Source organism: Conger conger, chromosome 1 (assembly GCF_963514075.1).
Source record: "Conger conger chromosome 1, fConCon1.1, whole genome shotgun sequence".
Classification (NCBI taxonomy): domain Eukaryota; kingdom Metazoa; phylum Chordata; class Actinopteri; order Anguilliformes; family Congridae; genus Conger; species Conger conger.
Window position 1 is genome coordinate 68283643 of NC_083760.1, and position 20137 is coordinate 68303779.

The window sequence follows — 20137 nt, forward strand, 5'->3', positions numbered from 1 at the left end:
GTCTGACATTGGAAATTCAATAAGGAACATCTCTTTTTTTTTTTTTTTTACAGGTGCAAAATGAACTGGCTGCAGCACTGGCAAGGAAAGCAAGGAAGTCAAGTGAGTGATTTCTAGAACTGCAACTTCACAAATTATTCAAACTGAATTATTGACTATTGGTTCTCTGAATGGTGTAGATCAGTATGTACTGGGCATTTTCCGTTGTCCTGAAGTGAAATTGACCTTGCACATACTCCTAAGATGTGGTGTATATTTTATAAACTGTTGGGAGGGAAAAGTCCACTTTGGGCTTTCTGTGGTGTCCCATGGCTCTCGCCCTGCTGTCACATAGCACTGCTATGTTCCCAAAGCACCAATTACTGGGAAATCCATGTTGGATGTTGAAACAGCAGACAGTCTGCGTACAGTGTATTTGGTCCTTTACCAGACTGGCTTGTCGGTCCCACAGGTTTTGAATACAACTGGCTCTTAATTAGAGCTCCAGTCAATATCTCTGGCACCTCCCCAATAGCTGAAGGTCTTAGGCAGTATTAAAGACTAAGGTGGGGCCATTGTTTAAAATGTGTTTTTGATACCACACGTCAGGTGCAAGTGTGCAATTTGGCCTTAGGTGCATTGCACCTAATGGTATGTTTCATGTCATAATAGGGTGAATTACACAAGCTAATTAACCTGTATTAACCTGTCTTTCTTGATATGTGGCCCCCTTGAAAATGTGGGGTGAAACTGTGTGTAATTGTTGTGTTAATTAGATCCGCATCTCTATCTGAATGGCTGGCAGTATACACATTTCTCAGCAAAGGAGGTGAAAGAAACATTTAAAGATTTAAAGGAGACCAGCTGGAAGTGTACATTTTATGTATCATTTCTTACTGAAATGGGCAGCTGGTACTCCTACCTTTTTTCATGGTTCCTAATCCTATCTGTTTTTGGTATGTCTGTCACAAGAACACAAAGCTACAGTGATCTTCATGGTGCATGGATGAGCACGAAAATGTCTCAAAGCATGAGTTACTCTTATTCAAATTATTAAAACCTTTGTGAATGTACACAGCTTTGTCTACAAAGACACCTTGATGATGCTTGCCAAATGCAGAATAATTCATTCAGAATAAGGTTAGGAAGAGAACTACCAACTGTTGTCCTCCATTTGGTCTCATCTTATACCAAGAGCTGTAAGATGATGGCTAATGCATTTGATTTTCAAATGTCAAAAGATGGCAGATGGCTGCCTCCATTTCTTTGTGTTTTTCTTGTTTTCTTAGACCAAGTCTTTATTTCCTATTCCTTTCAAATGATCACATCAGAAAAGAGTGAATAATCTCATTTGGATGCTAGCTTGCAGGATAAATTTGTGTACCTGCTTAAGCAAACAATACATAAAAAAATCTAGAAAGATGTCTAGTAAATCAAATAAAAAAACAGGCCCATGTAGCAGTTTATTTTGTTATCAAAGCATCACATTCCTTAAATCATGCAACAATGAAGAGTATTATTTGTAGTCAGGGTCTGAATCCTTAATCGCAGTGGAGTGGCACAGCAGGGCCAGGACTGTTTTGAAGCATTCCTGGGTGATGCAGTTGTGAGTGATTCCATGAAAGGGTTCACTCTGTTCAAACGAAATGCTGTCCTGCTACAGCAGCAGTGTTCACTGAGGCCAGTCACTCGCTCAGTGTGGTGCTCAGTGAACACTGCTGGCGTAGCAGGACAGCGTTTTTGCTTGAACAGAGTGAACGCTCTCATGGACTGTGTGATATGGCTGTTCCTCTGCACAGCCTCCACATCCCATCCACCATTCACCTTTAACCCTCTGCATCTGACCCTGTGCAGTAAAAACTGTCTCTTGAAACTATACTTCCCTCTTGGGTCTTTCAGCGCACTTATCCCTGGTTATGGGTATGCTCTTTGTTGTACGTCGTTCTGGATACGAGTGTCTGCCAAATGCCTATAATGTAAAAGCCCTCCTATCACTTCTTCATTGCCAATAAAATGGTGGATGATTTGTCTTTGGCTATGCTCCCTGATACTGATTTTAAAAGAACAGATATCATTTATTTCCTTTTCTCCCTAAAGGTTTGCATAGCTTAAGCGTTGTTCAGGGCACACAGACCTTAGGGATGGAGATGAAATTCAACGAGGGAGGGTGAGAATAGCTGAGAAAGCACAGAGACGGCTTGCATCAGTTCCCCCACACTGCATGTCACACACCCAGCCTATGTTGAGAGGGACTGAATGTAAATGTAAAAGATAGAATATCACACACCCAGCCTATGTTGAGAGGGACTGAATGTAAATGTAAAAGATAGAATATCACACACCCAGCCTATATTGAGAGGGGCTGAATGTAACTGTAAAAGGAGGAATATCTCACACCCAGCCTGTGTTGAGAGGGACTGAAGGTAAATGTAAAAGAAAGAATATCACATACCCAGCCTATATTGAGAGGGGCTGAATGTAAATGTAAAAGGGGGAATATCACACACCCAGCCTGTGTTGAGAGGGACTGAAGGTAAATGTAAAAGAAAGAATATCACACACCCAGCCTATATTGAGAGGGGCTGAATGTAAATGTAAAAGGGGGAATATCACACACCCAGCCTATGTTGCGAGGGACTCGGTGTAAATTTAAAAGACGGAATATCCAGCCTTCAGGGTATATGGAGAGGGGGTGAATGTAAATTGGGATGGCTCTCAGCTTTGATTGTGTGTGACATGTTCCCATCCTCACACCACAGTGGCAGAAGAGGACCGTACAGAGCCTGAGGAGTCTGGAGAGAAGAAGGCCCAGAGCCCCGCTGAAGACAAGGTAGGCTGGGAGAACCGTGTGCTCTCAAACACTGCACCTCCACAGTGTACTGTCCATAGGGCCTTCTCCAAAGGACTCCCGTTTCCACATCCACCTCATCCCGGTCTGGTTTTCACTCGGACTGAAAATGCGCTTCCCCGGTGTAATGAGCTCTGGCCTAAGGCCCAGTCATTTCAGAATTAGACGTGTGAGCCGTGTGGAATGAATGTCCGATGTATACTGTATTCAAGCACTGCCATCAATTGGATTGGCCCCTGAGTAATGCATTCCATTTTCCAGGTTTGCTCTGTGGAAGCCCTTGAAATGACGCTTATATTAAGCGGATGTTTCAGCAGATAGATGGCAGGTAAAGTCACTCTGCAGTTCTGAGGATTTTTTGTGCCAATGGTTGCTGAAGCTGAACACCTGCCAGTGTAAATGGAGTTTAGAGGCAGATGGTAATGAGGCATCTCAAGTCTGATAAAATCAGTTTAAATATAAAACCATTGAAGCGCATGCTTTTGTTCACCAGACTATGCCTGCTAAAGTTATTGGTACAAAAACCAGTTTGCACAGGACCTAGTTCCAGTAGCTCTGCTATTGAGATTAGCTCTTCTTATTTCCTATTTTTGCACAATAATGCAGTACGTAAGAGTAATATGGTCATTTGGTTCTCCAATGTACAGTACTTCCAGCATGGACCCGTTTTCTAAAAGATACATCTTATGTTTATTTGTAATTTGATCTAGCCAGGCTGATGCTGACAGTAACACTGGAACATAACGTGATTCTATTTTTCTTTGGATTTATCTTTGTACATCTGTGTTCATGAAGTGATTGTCTTGAGATGAATGCCAGTCAAACAGAATGAATGGGGAAAAGCATGCTGAAATATGTTCTGTCATTTCTAATAGTCCTCATAGGGGTGACTGTTCTGTACTCATGGACCTGAAATGAAGAGATGTATTTTAGGGAGTTATTTTCACACCACTGGGGAACACTCTTTTATATTACTATAAATAAGGTGCCATGTCTTCAGTCCCTTCCCATTACAGTGTCTGAAAAGAAAGCACTGAATAAAATCATCTGAAGCCACATCATATCAAACTACCTTTAGTGTTTGTGGCAAAGTGATCACAGGCCACACAGGCATCCATGGGAGAGACAAATAGTGTGCGTGTGTGTGCGTGTATGTGCGCATGCATGTGTGTGCGCGTGTGCGTGTGTATGTGTGTGCGCGTGTATGCATGTGTATGCGTGTATGTGTGTGCGTGTGCGTGTGTGGGCATGCGTGTATGCATGTGTATGTGTGGGTGTGTGGGTGTGTGTGCGTGTGCATGTGTGTGTGCTGAGAGAGTACTTCTCATATGAAATATATCAGTAACATTTATGGCCTTGCATCTATAGCTGCAAAATGATTGCCTATATTGTTTTACCTAGTGTAGTTGATGGATTTCTCTTTGCCAGCGTCATACAGGAGAGTATGATAGTTACTGGAGTTTTCTCATCTCAGGCATTGAACTCTTGATCCTTCAAAAGCAGTGTTGATTTCATGTGGATTTACCTAGCCAGTTTCATCCTGGCCGACTGCCAGGCCGGCAGTGTAATGTAGGTTGTGTCTGCGTCATTCAATAACCCTTCCCACCTCCTAATCACTGACTTGGCATTGCTCTCTGGGATATTTATAAGCATATACAATCAAGGTGTCTCAGTTATATTAAATTATTCTTATTTTTATTTTTTTCTTTGATAGTGTGTAGAAGGTGTGTATAATTTGTTCCTATTAAAAGGTATCACGATTTCAAGCTAAAAGTGAAAGCTATTTAAGGGTAAGAAAGGCACTATATTACCTGAACAACAACAAAAACTCAACAAACTGTGTGTTAAAGGGATCCAATAGCTGTTAAAATAGCTGTAAAAAAAAAAATCGCATTGAATACCATTAATCATGTTTGTTTTTTTAAGTTCAGTTCTGTATTTTCTGAAAAAGAAATTCATTTCATAAAGATTATTCTTATAGATTTTTGGTATGTGTAAAAATAGCCAAGGGCTTATCAATGGATGTATTCTATTGAAGAATGGTGATTAGTGGCTTTCATATCCACACAGTATGTTGCATGGAACCGTCATAAGAAATGTTACAGTCTAGGGCAGAGGAGCAGGGCAAGTTGCTCAGTAAAAGAATCAGGGAGGGTGGGACTGTGTGGAGCTCTTGATATCATCAGTGTTTTCACAGGAAATGTCGGGCGGTTGGGGGTTTGAAGTGGGCGAATGAATGTTTTCAGGCCACAAGTTGCGTAACAGTCTGCTTTCCCCAAACCATAACTGTTAGCATAACCAGAGATGCGTGCTGAGCTGAAGGAAAGATCCCACTTAACAACCTGCTGTTACGCTTTTCCTTTACTTGTGCTTTTCTACAGGATGGTTGAGCTAGCTTACCAATGTGTTTGTTTTAGTAGCAGAAATAGCTTTGTTTTTGATTTCCTGACACTGGGAGCTGGCAGATGTGCGGACTTTGTGGAGTTGGAAGTTGGCCGTTTTTGGCCGAAGTTTTTGAAGAGCCGCTGGCCTACTGGGTAGCTTGTGCACCTGCACTGTGGTCTGAAGCGGCCATCTTGGGCTAGCAGGCTGATTTAGCCTGGCTTGCATTTAGTAAAACCACAAAATAGTCTTATTTGTATTATGCTGGTTAAAGTAGGCTGACTGGCCTGTTTTTGTCTTTGGGAGGTTAGTTGCTTCTCATACACAATACAGTCCTTGCTGTAGCCTAGCTGTTATCATGCTCTACCTCCGTCTCTACCTCACAAAAGTATGTACAGATTGTGAGGTAGAGATAACCTTTCAGTTCTTGTCCTTCACTTGAATATACGTGCTTTCAAGCCACTCTCATTGTGGAAGAAAATGACTTTTGTACCAAGTTATTTTAAGCAAGGCTATTTGAGATGCACAATATGCATCACGGGTAAATTCCATTTTATTCTTCTCTCTCTGCAAAATTTGTCTTTTGGCTTCATTTGAAATCATCTACAGCAATCACGTTTAGTCATGTGTTGCCTCTCATAGATGTGTGAAGAATCGAAATACTGTATGTACTTTACAGAATAACGCATTGGCTAATTGGATCAATTAATGTCTTTGAATACAGGCGCACTTCATGTCATTACTATGTAGCTGTGTAAAAATGATTAAAATAACTAAAACCTATGAAGAGGCCTTTTAAACATATATCTGTGTTATCCAGTTATCCTGACTTTTGAGCGGTAAGATAGCCTTGACCAGTGGTAGCAGTACTGGTCGTCGCAGTAATTACTGCACCTGTGAGTGTGAAAGTAGCCTGCATTGTGTGTGTGTGTGTGTTTTCTTTCCTGCCCAGTCTGCCTCTCGATTGTTCTGCAGGTTTTCTCATGTGGTGGCTGCTGGATGATTTATCACTCTCACTCTGACCTTAGGGAGTGCTGGACTGGCCAATGAAAATATATAATGTACAGGAAAAAAAACATAAACAATGGCCAGCCGGCCTCTGACGACAGCAGGGCAGAGCGCGCTCTCCCGTTCCCGCCACATTGCTGTCTGCTCATTTACAAACTGCCCTGATAGCAGAACACACCAGACTTTCTGGGCCCACCACAACCCCAAAACCACCCTCCCAACACCCTATAAACACACACGCACTCTTGCCCCTCCCAGCCTCCTCCCCTCTTTTTCCCGTTCCCAGGAGCTAGTGGAACTCCCCTTGTGGGGCTGAAGGGGCTGTCAGGCGTTTCCTGGTCCTTTCCTATGACCCCCTCCCCTTCCCCCTGATGATGGAGAACGAGAGAGAGAGAGAGAGAAAGAGAGAGAGGATACACACGCCCGCTCACTGGACAGCAAACATTCACTCCGAACAGTTCTTTACTCTCAGCTCATTCAATTCAACTGTGGAAGAGGTCAAAGACACACACCCCTATACACACACAGTTTGGACCAGGGAGGACAGACTCTAACTCACAGTTTGGAGACACTGCGGCTGCAGATATTCTGCTTATTCAGAGAAGGGGAGGGCTGTGTTATTCGGTTTTCTCCCCTCCTGCCCTCAGCTGCTTAACCATGTCCTGGGACTGTGGGCTGAGGTACATGTTCTCTCTGTCCCCTGCGCTGCAGCAGGTCGGCGTGTGCAGCATGCACGATAAGGAGGAGATGTCCCGACTCGAGATGGTCCAGAGGCTGGCCAAGGATGGCTGCCGCTTCCTTCAAACGCAGAACAGCAAGGCCCTGGAGCGCACCGCAGAGGTGAGTGATGTCTTGTCTGAGCTGCCCTCTGAACGTGTCTTGGTGATTATGCAGACGGTTCGTTTCTTCTCTACAGCTCAAGCTTGGTTTTCAAACAGCTGGTAGCTGGTTGACCAGTTCAGACCAGCTCTCAGCTCAACATGGTTTAGCTGGTTGACCAGTTCAGACCAGCTCCCAGCATAACATGGTTTACCTGGTTTACCAGTTCAGACCAGCTCTCAGCTTAACATGGTTTAGCTGGTTGACCAGTTCAGACCAGCTCTCAGCTTAACGTGGTTTAGCTGGTTTACCAGTTCAGACCAGCTCTCAGCTTAACATGGTTTAGCTGGTTGACCAGTTCAGACCAGCTCTCAGCTTAACATGGTTTAGCTGGTTGACCAGTTCTGACCAGCTCTCAGCTTAACGTGGTTTAGCTGGTTGACCAGTTCAGACCAGCTTCCAGCTTGACAAGGTAGCTCAGACAAGCTACCAGCACTAGCTGGTTGACCAGCTCATACACCGCTAAACCAGCTTATGACCAGCATGGCAATGCTCATTGAACAGCTCATACACCGCTAAACCAGCTTATGACCAGCTTGACCAACCTAGCTGGTATTTTAGCTGCATTTTACATGGGTGCAGTTTTATGGACAGTCGGTATATTGGTAACTGGAGTGCTAACTGGACTGCTGGGGCTGCTATGTGGAACTTATTCAGTAGATAGAATAATTAGAGCATTTTTGCCACAAGGGAGAGGTCCTCCAACAACATTTCAAAGCCCTGCTCTCCAGTTCATGAAAAAGTCTGTCTCTTTTAGCAGTAATATATATGATGTCTTTATATTTTTATCACAAGAACCATGCTATGAATTTGAGTGATGGGTCTACTTTCTTGATGGTTTTTTTAAAATGAGAAATTATTTATTCAGGAGCCCATCATTTCCTGGATTTTTCTGCTGGGGTAGTGTATATGAGGTAAAATGCTTACATCTTTCATGGTTCTCCAGATTGTATTAAGCATTTAATAAAGGTCTGTGTTTTTTTACCCTCCTGGTTTACGGTAAGTTTGACCCTATGTGTGTACATTGAAATATTTACTGATAGCAAAGTGCCTGGAGCATTCTATGTCCTCATTTGCTCATATTAGCACTCATTTTCTCAGTGGGGCAATGTGGTGTGCATGGGGAGCAAAGCTGCATGTCTTATCAGGTTTTCTGGTGTTAGCAGTAAAACTGCAAACTGCATATTTTCCTTGTTCAGGCTGCTGTTTGCACATGAAAATGTGCTGTCAGGTCTTCGGTAAAAACACAATGCTATAAAATACCTTCCTGATCAGTTCTATGGCTTTTTATTTAAGATGGCTTGGTGCTGGTGATTGAATCCAGTGCATTGTAATATAGTAGTTGCTCATTTATTTATGTGATGATGAAGGGATGCCTTATGATGCCCCGGCTCTTTTGAATATTGAAGCGTACCTGGTTTATCAATCTCTTTAGTCTGCGGCAAGGCTTTTTTTCGGCACTGTACTGATTGTGGGAAAGCTTAGAAAACGATTTTGAACCAGATGAACCCTGCTTTTTCACCAACCTCTCCATACCAAACATTTCAGGATCCAGTTAAATCAGCTGCATATAAATCTGCACAAACCCTAAAGCTGTTGAGTATTCATTTGTGTAACTGATGATGCTCTGTGTGCAATAAGACATAGTAGTTAACACCTGCCGGTATCTCAAGTATCGACATGCAGACCGTTAACAAGACTAGGCACATTTGTGAGTAGTTATCTGATTGCCTCGTCTGAAGGCTTAGGCTATTTCACTTATAATGTCCTGCATATTGCTTTTGAACACATGCCCCTATAAGAACATATGTTTATAATGTATTTTTAAGTTATGAGTCATGTTTACGTTCTAATAACATCTAGAAAAGAATTCCAACTCTGAATTCAGTTGAATGGCACTAAAGGTATCTTATGTTTGATCTGGTCTGCATGTAGACAAGTTACATGTTGTGCTTTTTACATAAAAACTTGATCAGAAAGATTATTGATTATTGGGGTTGTGGGTTTTGCAATGATGCTTTTTGTTGTGTCAATTCAAAATGTCTGACCCACCCCTCCCCAGAGGAAACCACAATGGTTCATTCAGCTGGTGCAAATCTTTCAATTGCCTATTGAAATTCATATTTCAATGGCTGACATTTAGTTTCGAGTAAATGACTCAGGCCCAACACCGAAAATAAATAATGGCAAATGTTAAGATTTATCAAAAGGAATCTGTATTTCTTAGAACACAATCAAAGGTAAGATACCATATCCTGATGTATAACACAATGAGCAGTGTGTTATAAACAAATAGCTAATGCCTACAATGGATTATTTTCTTTCACACTTACTTTTGTAACTGAATGCCCCTCAGAACCATGACACTTAATGGAGTTAATGCAGCCATTTCGCCCATTGGGAACTCCCAGTAACCGGAAATTAATGCACCTTGTTCTTAGCTCTGAATTTGATTTAGTATAAATGTAGTGTAGTTTAATGGTTAAGAAGCTGGATTTGTAACTCAAAGGTTTGTAGGCAAAGAACCTAGGTGAGAAGCTGCACTGTGTCATTGAACAAGGCACTGTGTGTAATTTGACGTGTCTCGGTAAGGTTCAGCCGTATAAATGTGTGTAAAAGCTTGTGAATCGCTTTGGATTAGTCTGTGCATCACAAAATAAATAGTGTGCTTTCTGGGTGATATGAGTGGTCACGGTTCTTTCAGCGGACTGTGATTTGCTGCTTCAGAATTGTTGCTGATTGATAGCTCACAAAGGACTCGGAGTTTCCCTTCCTGCTGGCTGTGTGTGGTACAGGACAGAGACAATGGCAGGAAGGGCTGACCGAAACGCCACAAGGCATGGCTAGCATTTCGGCTGTCGTCATGCCAAGATGTTGACGTAGTTTATATGTGGCTGTCCCAGGTTGTTGACCTTTACTCCTAGTGCCATACTTACACCACACTGCCATATTCACTGCAGCCAGAGTCAGGACCCGGGATATCAGCGATAAAATCATACGCCATTGTTTCACAAAATGCCGCATTGTTTTTCAGGTGTTGTAGGTGAAGTGGTGCTGCACATGTCTTTATGCTGCACCCTGGGATTGGCCATTTGTCTCTTAATGTTTACATGAATCCATTCTTTCTGGAAAAATGCTTTTTGGCGTGGCTTTTAAATTTGTTAAAACAATGATATTATTTCATTCTATGAAAATATTTGTGTAAGATAAGTTCTTTCTTCCCAAGTGTTGACATGTTTTGTTTCTTAAAATTATTATTATTATTTATATTATGGTGACTTTCACTATACTTGTGTCCGTTAGCTGTAACCACAGTCATACTTGTAGCAGCTAGTCTACTTTTTTGACAGCTTTTCTGGACAGTGTAAAGTTCTTTCATCATCTGTAATTGCTGTAGAAATTCCTCCTAAAAGACCGGGCTTGTCTGGGAGCTACCGTGACGAGGCCTTGCTTTGACGCAGGCAGGCCCGTGCAGGCACAATGCGATGCGACATAGGAACAGGGTGCGTTTCCGGGCCCACTTTCCATGATACCTCCCATCCCTGGGGTTCAGAACCCTCAATCCGCTGACTTTCCCAGGCCTGTGAGAGACTGGAGCAGGAGGTGTGGGATAAGCACAGAATGGTGTGGTCAGGAAGCGGGGTGAGGTAATGGGTGTTTATGGAGCCCCAGCCATGGAGAGGAAGGCTGTCGGGAACAGGCTGCGGGAAATGTGCGCTATCAGTTTCTTTTTCCAAGAACGGTTTTGTTTTTTCTCTTGAGCAGAATAGATTGAGCCATAGAGAGCGATGTGGATGTGCACGTAGCCATAACGGCGGATAAAGTGTGGCCGCATAGACCTTGATCATAAATCATATGACTCAGTCTGAGTATTTATAGAAAAGATGATTTGTATCTCAGAAATCAATTATATATGAGTGGGAAAATTTCAAATGCAAGTGCAAGGGCATGGAGTAATGAAGAATTAAACGGGCAGCCCCTCTCCGTTATAGAGAGGTTTGAGTGTCATTGACAGCAGAAAGATGGAGTCCCAACACCACCCAAAACCCCCCCAACATGCGCCCCTCTCCTCTGCCCTCCAAGGCCTCAGTCAGAGTCACCTCCAGCAGGTCTCCAAAAGACACTTAAATCATGGGTGTTATCCAATATGGCCCCTATTGTTTCATGTTTCTTGGCTGATGGCCTTTATTATATCACTTAGGAGCAGAACAAGGTATGAAACTTTTTTTTATAATTTAACCCTAGTAAAAGTTGTTGCTTCCATAGTGCTTGTCAAGCAGAAAACACGGGAGTGCTCTGCAGTTCATCCTGCCAGACAACACCACATTCCAGCAACTGTTCCAGTGCCTGTTATGCAACTCTCACCTCGTAAATCTCGCTCAAGTGACACAGCCTAACTACTATATTTTTCCCCATCGCATCATATCTTCTCTTAAGTATGTGTTGTAAAGTTGCTTGTTACCAAAAACTTTTGCAAGTTCTCCAACCTGGCAGTCTGGATACATGTGTGTTGTCTTTGGCCAGCCTTTAGACGTGTTTCTTTAACAGCCAGGATGATTGCTATCATGTATGCTGTTGAAATGCTATTTTCCAACAGCCTCTGTTTCCTGACTCTGTTTATTTAAGTTTTTCCAATTGCATAACTGTAATTTGGATTCAGACATGGTTCTTATCGCTGACATTTTGTTATTGGAGTGAGGGGGGAGGGGGGTTGTGGGTGGTAATTGGCTGCGAGACTTTGATCTTACAAAAGATGGGAATGGTGGGAATTGTTTATCATTTAATCTACACCTAGTGACCACTTTATTAGGTAAACCTGTACACCAGCTTGTTAATCAGCCAATCATGTGGCAGCAAGTAAATGCTTAAAAGCATGCAGACGTGGTCAAGAAGTTCAGCTGTTGCGGCTTAGGGAATAGGGAAGAAATGTAAGCTAAGTGACTTTGACCGTGAAATGAATACCAGACAGCATGGTTTGAGTATCTCAGAAATTGCTGATCCCCTGGGATTTTCAGACACAACACTCTCTAGAGCAGAGAATGGTGCGAAACACAAAAAACATCCAGTGAGCAGCAGTTCTGCAGGCACAAACGCATTGTTAATGAGAGAGGTCAGAGGAGAAGGGCCACACTGGTCAAAGCTGACAGGAAGGTGACAGTAACACAAATAAAATACCATTACAACAGTGGTATGCAGAACAGCATCTCTGAACACACAGTGTTTCAAACCTCAAAAAGTGTATTGGCTACAGCAGCAGAAGACCAATATGTTTAAAAAATAAGTCTGTCTATAAGTGCGTTCAATATTAACATTAAAATATTCTTCTTCGTGCGGTTTTAGTCGAATCATTTTTTGAATGCCAATGCCTGATTGGATAACCATGTATCAGAACTAATGCATGAACAATTTGCCCACGGGATATCTGTTGTTATTTCAGCAGTTTAGTTTGTTTAGAGGATCTTCAGAATATTGCTCCACCCTTGTTTTCCTATGGGGACAGGGAGTGTACCGATTAAGACTTTTCGTACAAAACAGAAGAGCGTGGGTGTGAAGTGGTCCTTGGGGACACGACCTTTACGAAACACAGTAGCTGACTTGCCTACTGTGTGGCAAGTTTAATGCTTTCCTCCAAAGAAAGCATTAAACATTGTTTTACCAGTAAATGGCGAGGCACAAATATGGGGATCCATTAGACTGGCAGCCCTGCAAAGGGCTAATTCTTTTTTTATGGGAAAGGAACACCATTATGCAACAGAAACCGTATATACCATGATACCAAAGTGTTGCTGTTGTGTCATCCCTGCATACTTGGTAGAGATGAGGAACTCAATATTTACACGTAAGATGTCTGATGCGTCACAGCTGAAGTCTTCCAGATGCCTGGGGCCTCTCGGAGAGTTTCACGCCTGGCATGTATGAGCTGGTCCAGCCCCATGCGCGGGAATGCTGAAAATGTCTAGCACTCGAGGCCCAGTGCATCCAGAACTCGGAACATCGTTTACATATGAAGGTCAAGTGCATTTTATTGGGCCCTGCCTAGGAGCTTGACAAATGTCTGTGCTTTGCTGTATTTTTCTTGGAAGCTCTCCACAGTCCAGCCAAGCACTTAAACTGGGACATTTCGTAATACGTGTTCCCCCTCATTAGTGGCAGGGACCCCAGGGCTCCGGCTTAGAGGTGCATTGATGGCCATAGAGGGTAGTGAATCTCTGGAACAACAAGAGCTAGACCAATAATTCATTTAGCGTAAAAGGCCTTTTTCCTCTGCTGTTTTCTTAGCCCTCTGGCTTTGAGGTGGCCTGGCTTAGTGCTTCCAAAACTGTGGATGGTGAAACTCACTGAGTTATTTGTATTGTGAAATTATATATGAGAAATTTGATTTTTGTTCATTCCTTATTTTGAGATAAATTGTAAATGTTAGATAAAGGAAAAGGCAGTCCCCCGTGGTTCTTTGTTAATATATCTTGTAATTTGAAGATTTTGTGTTCTTTCATTGAGCCTTGAGAATACACTTTAGTAACATTTACTGTAAAAGAATAATGAGGAATGTATCTATGAATATTTCATTACAAAATCATCTTCCACAGGAGCATGGCAGTTTTGGGTACACACTCATTCATATTCATATTGACAGTGATCTGAAAAGAGCATTAATGATGTTAGCTCTAACACACTAATGATTAATCATCTACTGAATTTCTGAGGAAGGTGCACTTTTAAGTGCATTCAGATGTGCACTGAAGTTTAATCTCCCCTAGGACTATGGTAGCGGCAGAGGGGAGGAGAGAGCCATTATTTATACAGAACAATGAAGTCAGCCCCTTGTAAATTCTGTCTTATATCCATGAAACTGCTGAAGTATACACCTGCCATGCTGTATAATAGCATACTTGAGTAAATATATTCATTTTTTGAATGGTTTTATGCATATTTTATTATATCCCATTTAAAATTCACATTCACTTTCATATTTAGAAATGCTTTTGACATATGGCTTAAAGATTCAAGTATTGTCATTTACATTTAAATAATTAGAAGCTATTGGTAATCATTTTCCCCTCCTGCTTTTAACAGCTGTTCTAAATTATATTTGTAGATTCAGAATGTTCACTATGTCTTACACTATTGGAAAAATGTGATGCAGGTTCATGTGTTTTCCAGATTAGACTGTGTTTTCTTATCACATAATCACAAACTATTTTTCCCCCATTTAAGTTGTTCCAATGTAAGGCAGCAATGCTCTTGACCAAGACCAGGAAATCATAACACCTACTCATGCCCCTCTCTCCATTGGCTCCCAAGTACAATGTAAATATAAAATGTCCTGTTAACCCATAATTAAAACTTGAATGCTGACCGTTATCACTTTTAACAGTTATTTACTGATGTGCAGGACTGAACATGTTTCTAATGTGCCTGTCTGGACATGTTGTAAACATACAACAACTTTGTTGTATTCAAAGTCATACCTTTGAGATTTGCTTCATCATGGCTTACAGGTAAGTGTTTCTGAGTAATATATTAAAAAGACCATCAGTAATGTGTAGCATGATCTATTCTTCAGTAAAAAGAAAGGAAATTTGTATCTGATGGTGGAAGTCACTGTTTGACATCGAGCCTGACATCCCTGAAGTGGATGCGGAGGTGGGTGTTGTTTCCTGCTGTGAGGATATTTTTACAGTGGACCGCCTGACAGGCAAAGCCTGTTTGCCTTTGCTTAGGAAAGCCTAACCCAGGAATAGCTTGATATGAACATCATCTGTGAACCATTGTAGTACTGCCCATGTAATAGTATTTCATTTCACCATGGTGACATTGCTTAATGCCTCTTCTGGAGGTGCACCTGGGACCCAATGCTGACGTGTATACAGATATGTTCTACGCTGCCGTTTGAAGACCCGGGAATCAAAATCTGTGAATATGTCCTGCATCATTGTGCATTTGTGAGTCATCTTGACCACAAATATGATAAAATTAATGTGACCAATTTTCATCTTGTTATTGTGAATGAAACACCCTATCAGTTTGTAACCCCAGCTTATGATGTCTCAGATACAGGTTAAATTATGACATAGTGAGTGAATGATTAAATAGTCACATTAAATGAATATATTGTCCAGCCCAATTTGCCATTAAGAGGCCATTAAGTGTTGAAAAATGAACACTAAAAATGGCAAGCCCTCCATATTTGATACAAGATGCTTATTGCCTGTCAGGTTTTCTAATGGCACAATAATTAAAGCTAATTGATATCATGGTGTCAAATTCCATGTTCTGAAAAGGGCATCTAATTGTCTCTTTCTCTGAGCTGGATCTATTTTTGATGACCATACATGAAGCTAAAGACCCTTGGCTTTGGCTTTGTTTTAAAAACAACAAAAAAGATGAAGAATCAGTTCATATGACCTTCTGTTCAGGAAGTATTTCATAACAGGAAAGTGTTGAAGAACACGGCAGTCTGATTCTTGGAAGCTGATGGACATTTTTCAGCCCGTCTTCTCTTCTCCTTCCTCTCATGTCATAACTTCTGATGGGAGGATATGAGACGACGTTATCCTCGCCACACCTCGGTCCCAAACAAAAACATGACCTGTGTTGAAGTTTGTTTTGGCAGCGCTCTGGATTAAGAGGTCACCGTGGGGGATTTTCTCTGTTAATGATTCTCATTCGGGTACTAGAACACTGCCTCCATCAGAATCTTCACACATCTCAGTTACCTACTTGTTGCCTTATGATAGGACTAAACCCTCCTTTGCTGCCGGATCTTTTGGCATAGCAGTTCGGACACACTGCATGGAGAGTTTCTGGGTTGTCATGTATGCATTTTGTTTTCCACCCCTGAAGAGACAGATGGAAGGAACAGTGTTTAATACTGTGCTGATGCTGGCAGCTGCAGAGTTCAGTGACCGTCTGTGCGTCTCGTGTACAGTATGTACAGACTGGGATTGCTTTACTGCGGAATAAATTAGTCAGGGAAATACCTGCAGCCAGGTATTAACCACAACTAATTACATGTGCAGACTGCAGAGTCTAGCGCAGGGATCTGCAGAAATTAGAACAGAGGCTAACACAGGGATCTGCGGAGACTAGCACAGAGACTTGTATAAGGATCTGCAGACATTAGAACAGTGACTACCACAGTGATCTGCAGTGACTAGGACTGAGACTAGCACAGGGATCTGTGGATATTAACACAGAGAATAGCACAGGGATCTGCAGAATTGAGCACAGAGATTAGCACAGGGATCTACAGAGACTAGCACAGAGATTATCACAGGGATCTGCAGATATTAGCACAGAGATTAGTTTAGAGATCTGGAGAGATTAGCACAGAGACCAGCAGAGGCAGGGGGTCCTACAGGGCCAGCAGCCATACCAACATGCACTCTGCTGTTTCCGAATGGCTGTAGCTAAACAGTGGGCTTGGCTAGAATGGGGGACCTCCTGGGAAAAGGAAGTTACTGCTGTTCGTGGTGCTGATAGGCCAGTAGGGGGCTTGGGGCTCGTAATGTGAATGATCAGCAGCAGCCATACCTCCTCAGAGTGCAGATGACTTTCATGCCATTGATGCATGTTTGTCAAAGTGACTATGAAGATGATGATGACTATTACTGCTGTTATTGCCATTAGTATCACTATTATTATTGTTATTTTCATTGTTGTTATTAAGTGAAAGTAGTGCTGAACCAAGACTAATGTAATGGTCAGAACATGCTTCTTTCTTCTCTGTTCCATTATTGTCTGGTTTATGGTTCACATGAAGGACAAATCCATGTTGAGCCAACAGGGAACTGGTGCGTTTCAATCCCAGTTCAACAAAAGCCTCCTCATTACGCCCCCCGCAGTCAGTGATGTAGAATTGCCCCCGGGCCGCTGGTCAGACACAGGCACCTCACTGCTCAACATAATTATCCCAGCTACACTTGAGCAGCGTTGTTTTGGTCCCAGCTCCTTGGGGAATAACCTTTTCCAGCTGAAATCTCTTTTTCAATATTGTCTCCATGGGTGTCCTCAACAGCACTGAGATCGGTGCTGTTACATGGGGGTCGTTCATTGCACCATTGTCCGGTGGGAAGAAAACCAATGCACTGTAATATAGCACACTGATGAGTTTGCAAATGTTGCAATATATTAGGGTATTTCCAATCCGGCCATGTACAGGTTTAAATCTCAGCTCTGGGAGAAGGATTTCGTTTTATTTCTTCAGTGAGCCTCCATTTTGTGTGCCTCCTGCACAGGAGTTTTCTGGAATATTGCTTTGCATACGAGCGCCTTGATGCATTTTCCGTTCCCATGGTGCTATTAGGTGTCGCGTGTAATGATAGATGGCCAGAATCAGAGTATCTACAGGCCATGAAAAGAAAAAGGTTGGATATTATAATAGCCTAAAGTCGTTTGTAAAACGTTGGCAAAATGGCAGTAGGTAACGGTGTTTATGAAGGCAGCGATGTTTAAATTGTTGAAAGCGGTTTTCCATCTCGTAGCCATTTTACTGTTAATCACCTACCCAGTGGCGGTGAATCATGATCTGTCCAGGATCTGCCGTGATGTTGTGGTCTGAGATTGCCCTGTTCAGACGCGGTGACCCCAGGGGCGACAGTGAAAAGGGGGATAAACAGCGGCGCGGTTGCCGGGCTGTGGGTGGGTGGGTGTGGATTGGCAGAGCGGGTCCCCCTGAGCTCAGGCCTGTGGAAGATTGATAACCCGTGGGTAATGAAGTGGCTCTGCTGCAGGGGCTGCTGGGATACGCAGTGATGTCAGCACCGCTCTCCTTATCTCTCTGCTGTCTGTTCTCCCTTTAATAAGCGCTGCTGTTGATGGTGGCTACGCCGGTGCAGCCAGAACATGACAATCTGCGCAAAACCAGTGACTGACAGGCCATGTCTGGATTGTAGAAATGAAGCTTCAAAGCAAGTCTTTGTTATTGTGCATGAAACACAGTAATCTGTGAAACTAACTAGATCAAAATGTAGTCTTTTGATCAAAATTGGTTCTCCTCTGTGCAGGAGAGGATAGGTGAGAATAATTTTTTAAAATCTTTTTTTGGTTTTGTCAATCTTGTCAATGATTATTCCCTTTGCCTGGTTCTGACTGCCTTCTGCCTTTCTTTCTTCCTTCTCTCCCCCCTCTCTCTCCCTCTCTTTCTCTCCCTCTCTCTCCCCCTCCCTCTCTCCCTCTCTCTCTCCCTCTCTCTCTCTCCCTCTCTCTCTCTCTCTCTCTCTCTCTCTCCCTCTCTCTGCAGCCCCACAGTGTGGAGGCTGTGCGGGTGTGTCTGAAAGAGCGGGGCCAGAACGTGCTGGTTCTCCAGAGGGTGTCGTCAGAGCACCCGCCCCCCCCTGCCTCAGCCGGGGGAGGGAGGCAGGAGGAGAAAGACAGGAGGTAAGCCTGCTCGCTCTCTCTCTCCCTCCGTCATTCTGTCTTCCTCTCTCTTCTGCGAACACACAGGCACGCGCTCCCCGGCACACACACACACACACACACACACGCCCTCTCCCCGCAGCGTGCGGCTCACAGTCGGATGGTTGTGAGCTGGAGCGGGAGCTCAGGCGGTTGTGGGAAGAGAGAGGCGGCTGGCGGCCCGGGGGAGGAGAGCGGGGCCGGGCGGGCCGGGCCGGGCGGGAGCCCGCGGGGAATGCAGCGGGGGCTCTGAGGATGTGCAGCGCGGCACGGCTCCGCTCCCTGGACCTGCGGCTGCCTGCCGCTCTCGTGGAGGAGGAGGAGGATGAGGAGGACGAGGAAGGCTCGTACGACAGCCGCAGCACCAGCAGCGGCAGCGCCGAGGCGGGGTCCGTGCCCACCTTCGACGTGCCGTACTTCCGCTACATCGACGAGGAGGGCGAGGAGGACACGGAGGAGGAGGAGTGGAGCAGCAGCCGCTCCCTCTCCTCCACAGACTCTTCTTCTCTGGTGTCCGACAGGTACGTGGTGGTGTCGGGCACGCCCGAGAAGATTCTGGAGCACCTGCTCAGCGACCTCCGGCTCGACGACGGCCAGGTGACCGCGCAGGGAAAGGAGGCGGGTGAGTCACCATCCAGAGCTGTCCTCCCTGTCACACGGGTGTGTGAGAGTGACTCTGTCTACCTCTGCCCCCTGCCCTCTGAACTGTGTTTGTGTGTGTGTGTGTGTGTGTGTGTGTGTGTGTGTGTGTGTAGAAGAGTGGGTATATATGCATGTGTGCTCATTTTGCACCTTGTGTCCCAGGGCTGACAACTTTACCTCATTATTTTTTTGGGGTGGTAACTCTAATGATCCAGAGAGACAGGGTTTAAAAAAAGCTTGCAATTAGTCTGCTGGAAGTGTTTGTGCCCCAGTAGTGCTGGAGGAACAGCTAGTTCCACACGCAGAAATGGCATTGGAGCAGTTTGAAGGCTGGGCGCTAGCAGCACACAGTATGGAAAGGCTGATGATTGTCCAGGTCACAGTCTCTCTCCTGGTGCTCAGACTGAGGTGACAGGTGACATGCTCTGCAGTATGGGGCTCGGGTTTGGTCTGAGTCTTCTACTGGGCCGCAGAACTACAGTAACCCAGTGTCATCTGTGAAATGGCTGTGTTTTGTTACCTTTGATCTTACAAGATGGAGGGTCATGTTTTACATATCTGTGCGGATTCTCCTCCTTGTCAGGCAGTGGTTGTGGATGAGGGGGGTGATTCCACATGCAATTCCTCTTGTTGTGAAGCGCTGTTTTACATGACGGGAGACGGGAATAGTGCAGGGCGGCCGGCTCTCGGCTGGGTTTTTTGGGGATATGAATATTTACGCTGCAGTGGCAGTGCTGTGGGGGAGATGGAGTATGCTGTGGTCGCCGGTGCAGAACGAGGCACTGGAGGGCGGGGGAGATCAGCGGTAATTCCCCTCTCCCACTGTACCTGTGGACCGCACTGCCCCCTGTCCCCCCTCTCCCCACCTACCCCACCTTATCTTACATTTAAATGCAGAGCGCGCTGCCCAATTCAGCCCAGTATCTCCTCAGGTAAATACACATGCTCTCTTTATCTTTCTCTCTCTTTCCCCTTCTCACTCTCTCAATCCTTTGCTCCGAA

At 44.0% G+C, this 20137-nt stretch overlaps 1 protein-coding gene across 3 annotated transcripts in view; it reads left to right on the forward strand.

Annotated features, from left to right (window-relative positions):
- The window catches only part of rapgef5b (Rap guanine nucleotide exchange factor (GEF) 5b), a 69644-nt gene that overhangs the window by 23420 nt on the left and 26087 nt on the right, over positions 1–20137 (forward strand). For 2 of the 3 annotated variants that reach the window (XM_061247593.1, XM_061247599.1), the window contains exons 7-11: positions 54–102; positions 2739–2809; positions 6929–7057; positions 18339–18475; positions 19015–19115. In XM_061247593.1, the coding sequence (XP_061103577.1) occupies positions 54–102; positions 2739–2809; positions 6929–7057; positions 18339–18475; positions 19015–19115 (487 nt within the window). Of the gene's footprint in view, positions 1–53; positions 103–2738; positions 2810–6148; positions 7058–18338; positions 18476–18969; positions 19116–20137 lie in introns of those variants that run through there. The other variant, XM_061247608.1, reaches the window with a different exon arrangement.